General features: G+C 50.5%; 1 protein-coding gene across 1 annotated transcript; it reads right to left on the reverse strand.

Annotated features, from left to right (window-relative positions):
- Window positions 1–1640: 1640 nt before the first annotated feature.
- On the reverse strand, window positions 1641–4594 carry LOC126535383 (sodium-dependent proline transporter-like). Its single transcript, XM_055073073.1, has one exon. The coding sequence runs from the start codon at window positions 4592–4594 to the stop codon at window positions 1709–1711; it is 2886 nt and encodes a 961-aa protein (XP_054929048.1). The 3' UTR covers window positions 1641–1708.
- Window positions 4595–4876: the final 282 nt, after the last annotated feature.

Here is a 4876-nt window from a genome sequence, read left to right on the forward strand (position 1 = left end):
TCTTGCAAGCTCGCCGGCTACAATTTGCAGCTTGCAATATGCGCCGTAAAGCAATTAATTTGAATTTTCGAAAATTAGTTGAATATGTGTTTTCATTTGTCTTGCTTGTAATGTCCGCCTCTTCGAATATTAGAGCTCAGGGACAAGAACTGTCCTACCTACGACATGCTATTTCAAAAGTTTTGTAAAGCTTAAAAATGATCCCCAAGCTAGGGTGCGCGCTCGCACGCATGTGCTAAGAGGTGGGGACCGGCTATGTCCTGGACCAGCTTGATTAACGGATAGTAGCCGCATCCAACTTGCGCATATTGAAGCGCTGCCAGTGACTGACTACAAAGCGATGTCTGCTAAGCCAGGAGTGGCCAGGGGTCGCGCGTGTGCTGGTGAGCTTACGTGTGGCTTAGCCTTAACATTTACATGGTTCGAGGGTAATCGAAGCTTTAAATCTAATCGAAATTAGTGACGCCCAACGTCTACGACACCGACAAGCACGCTGGCCAAAGTTTAATTCCTATGTGGGCTTCAGCGACGGAGCATGCGCAAATGATAGTCTACTTCTTCCGAAACTACGTAATTCTTATCGGAATTCAAAAGTAGATTTTAACTTACTTCAGCGTGCTTATTAAGCTGCGTAATAAATATACGCAGTGACAGTAGCAAGAAGTACACTGATATCAAGACTCTTCTTTATTGCTTTCAGCTATCAGACTACAGCAGCCATTTATGCGTGAACCTCACATATGACTACATATGCAAGCCGGCTCCTTCGAAGCAGGTGAGGAGAAGGCCTTGTCTGAAGATAGTGCTTGATAAATATGTGGCTTCGCGCTCCGCTTGTGAGCTCTACGGCAGAGATGTTCGCAGCAGCGTATGTTATCCACGGACTGCGTTCTCTTTTTTTTTTTACCAAACCCAGAGGGTTGTTCAAGACTGAAAAAGATAGCTTGATAAAGAAACATATGCGTTCTCTGGTTTTAGAAATAAAGCTTTCCATTACCGAAGGGCCAACCGAGGGCTTATTAGCGCCCTTCGTCATCGTTTTCTCCTATCTCGAAAAGAAAACCAAAATCTCTAATAAGGACATATATATATATATATATATATATATAGTGTACGTTATGCAAAACACCAGTAACAACCCCAAATGAAGGCAGCATCAGAATATAAAATGATTTTTGTTTATTTGCAATATTTCATATCTACTAGGGCATTTTCTAGAATGAACTGCGGCCCTCGTCATTTTCTGTCATTGCAGCGGAGCTTATTAGCGAATTGACACGGTGGCTGCTGAGTCTGCGCCACTCTATAGGCTGATTTCAACGCACTGTGTGCATCAAACTTATGCCAATTAGATAACCTAAATTATAAAAGTAAAAAATCAAACTTTTTCATTGCAATGTTCCGCCGTAAGGGAAATCTCCGCACAGCCCGTGGTTGTCAATGCAAACAAACAGACCAAATATCCAGGAAAACCTTTGTGCGTCAACTAGTACGAATAATTATTTCATTAGAAAAAGAAGCAGGAGTGTACAATGATTATTGCACGTATACGTAGCTTTTACGGTAGCCAAACGAGAATAAAGCAGGCTCGTACGAGTATTCAAATGCATGCGGTGGAAACGGTTTATTACGTACTTCCATGCCACATGGGTAGTGACTAAAACTGAGCAATAAAATTTGAGCCGCAGTTAGTTGTGGCCGCCTTTATTTATGGCGTGAGGCTTTCCTTAGAGCCGATCTTACTAGGGCTCGCCATAGTGCTGCCTTTAGCGCTGTCCTTCGGGCAGCACTCAACACTGTCTTTACCCTGATTGACGTCAGCGCTTTCCGGCCCTAACGACTTGCGCTTCCTGCTGGCGGATTTCTTAGACAGTTGTTTTGAGCCCCTCTTCTTTTGTGATCGTGAAAGCGATGACCGCTTATTCTTCTTTCTCTTCGGCCCGGACCGTTCCTTGCTCATCAAATGCTGTGCGTGCTTTCCACTGGGTGACTGACTTTCGATGCCGGAATGCGCAGCCTGCTCCACGGGAGTTCTTACGCCGCCTTCAGTCGGCTGCCCGACAAGCGGTGCGGGTTCAGGGGAGGGAACAAGACCTTGCCTGCTGTCTATTTTGCCTGCTGTACCAGCGGTGCTTGCCGGCTTGACGTCAAATTCCAGTTGATGCAACGGAGCAGCTGGTCGAAGCGGTGCCGCGCTTTGTTTTCTGTCGCTCTTCGTTACGGCGTCCTTCGCAAGTTTGGCGTCGCCTTCTCGCGGAGGCAGCGCAAGCGCAGCAGCAGCATCGTAACTCCCCCCTCTGTCTGCCTCTCTCTTGCTCGCTAGCGATGACTCAGCAGCGCGCTTTGCAGATTCACCGTTGCCCATGGCTATTTTCTCCGCAAAGGCGGCGTCTTCTGGGCAGAGAGTACAAAGCGCGGTGTCGACATTGTCGATAATCTTTCGAATCTCTTCGACATCTTCCTTGGCAAACACCGATGCTGGCACGGTGTCGATGTTTCTCTCGTAACCGGGCACCTTAATCTGAATGGTTGAAGAAGCATCGTCCAGAAAGCTTGCTTGAGAGGTCGCATCTCGGGACGATGACCTGGAAGAGCGGAGTCCGAACTGCCGCTCGAGGAGCTCGTTGAAGTTCTCGCTGTAACGGGGCGTCGTTATCACGTCGGGGGCGAACGAGACCGACCGCTCCATGGCACCCGCCATCTCGCGCGGGTCTATCGTCTCCGCCACGGTCACCGTGTCGCCGCGACTCGCTCCACCAGCTACGCTAATCTGGCCACTTGTGGCTAGACTCGGCTGGTCAGGCAGGGCACCCTTTCTCGACGCGTAGTCACATTCTCGCATTAGAGCTCGGTACTCGCGTGTGGCCGCTTTGTCATCGGGCAGCCACGTCATTGCTGGCGCCATGATCTTCTCCCACGGGTGGACCGTGAGAAGGGCGAAGAGGTACGTAGGAATGAAACTGACTGCGACGACGATGATCCAGATTCCGAACAGCTTCGCAAAGTAACTAAAGCGAACGCCCCTGTACCCTTCGGGAGATGGCTCCATTGCTTCGATCGCCAGCAGCACGGTTAGTTGAAGAGGCACTCCGTAGGTCCAAGATAATCGCATCATCAGGTTCGGGTAGTTACCCGTCATTGTCTGATAGTCCATCATGACGCGGTGAATGCCGTAAATTCGCACAATGACCAGTACTTCTAACAAAAGAGACAGCGCCGCAATGACCTCAATATTAGGCACGAGCAGCTTGATTATGTATGGTCCAGAAGTGGTGGTCAGACAGAGTCCGAGAACGTAAAAGCACAAGCAGGCAGTTAGGCGGAGCTCGTTCTGAAACTTTGCAAATCCTGGAAATTCAAACACGATCGCTTCGAGGACCACTTCAGGACCTATCATCATGTACCCCACGGCATTGGCTAGCAACCAGGTGAAGTACACTGTGCACCAAACCCGCGTCGTATCCAAAATTGTGAGGGTCTCAGGCATTATCACGTGTTCAATATCAGCGGTTTGCAAGATGCGCTCTATGTCCGTATCCTTAACAGAAGACAGAAAGCCAACGTGCGCGTAGAACAGGAGTCCGTAGAGTAGCGAAGATATCAGTTGCATTAGAGCTACGACGGTTGAAAATGTTCCTATCTTGGTCTTGAATATATTGAATCGCGCAGTGCTCAGAAAACCACCACTGAAGATGCCGATGTTGCTTATCGCCACCTTCAGCGCGTCCCGCCAAAGTTCGTAGCTGACGACGCCTGACAGCGGTGCCCTAACTAAAAGATTTATTCCGCGATCGCTGCATTTTAGTGCCAAAGAATTCACGAGCATCAGCGTCAGCGTAGTGATGGTCAGGGAAGCGATAACGTACACTGCGTACTCGGCGTTCTGCAGGCCATTTCTGGTGGCGGCGAAGACTAGCAGCCAGAGACCCGCCATCGCGATGGCTATCTCCGGGTGAATCACGTCGCGGCCGTCCGTCGAGAGCCGGAGGACTTTGGAGTCGAAGAACAGATGCGTAGCGCTCTGCGTGCCGTTGACGCAGTCGTTGAAGTTGTAGGCGGACTCGGGGACGAGCACCGTTGTCGTGCCGTTCGTCACCGGCATTCCCTGCGTCTCGTGCGAGTGCCGGTAGCGCTGAACTAGGTGTTCCTGCACGCTGCTACAAAGCGCCATTTTTCTCTGGAGCTCATAGCACGAGTCCGATGGCCGGTAGTGGCTGCAGTCAGCCCACGGCAGAGTAGACCGGAACAAGCTGGCCAGGAACACGGTCGAGTAGGAGCACTCGGTCACGAACATGGTCATGCCAAGCGTGAAGTAGAAGGTCATCGTGTGGCCCAGACCCCGCATGCCCGGCACAGTGTCGAAGATTCCGATGTTTCCGGCGCCCGTGAACTGGCCGAGCACGCTCTCCAGTTGCATCACCGGGATCACCACGCTCACCGTAAGCGTCGTGTAGGCGATCACGAACGGGGCTCCGCCGTGTATGAAGAGGAGTCGAGGCAGAGTGAAGATGCCGTTCTTGCTCGCGATGACGGCGGCGAACGTGAGAAACTGCTGCGTGCGGCTCTGGTAGCGGCGGCGATCCGTGGCTCTCATTGCGACCGCCTCGAAGCCCAAGCTTCTTCTTCTTCTACCTCTACAGCTGCTTCCGCCAAGCCACTTGTTGTCAATTTGGTGAGCCATTGCCTCTTGTGGTCAATAGATTACCATTAGAGAAACCGACAATTCTTTTGGTCTCTGAACATATTTACGGTGAGAGTAGCAAATCTGAATTTAATTGAATTCAGGGGTTTTATGTGCCAAAACACTATTTGATTATGAGGCACGGCGTAGGGAAGGGCTGCTGAATAATTTTGACGACCAGGGGTTTTTAACGTG

The sequence above is a fragment of the Dermacentor andersoni genome, chromosome 7 (assembly GCF_023375885.2).
Source record: "Dermacentor andersoni chromosome 7, qqDerAnde1_hic_scaffold, whole genome shotgun sequence".
Classification (NCBI taxonomy): domain Eukaryota; kingdom Metazoa; phylum Arthropoda; class Arachnida; order Ixodida; family Ixodidae; genus Dermacentor; species Dermacentor andersoni.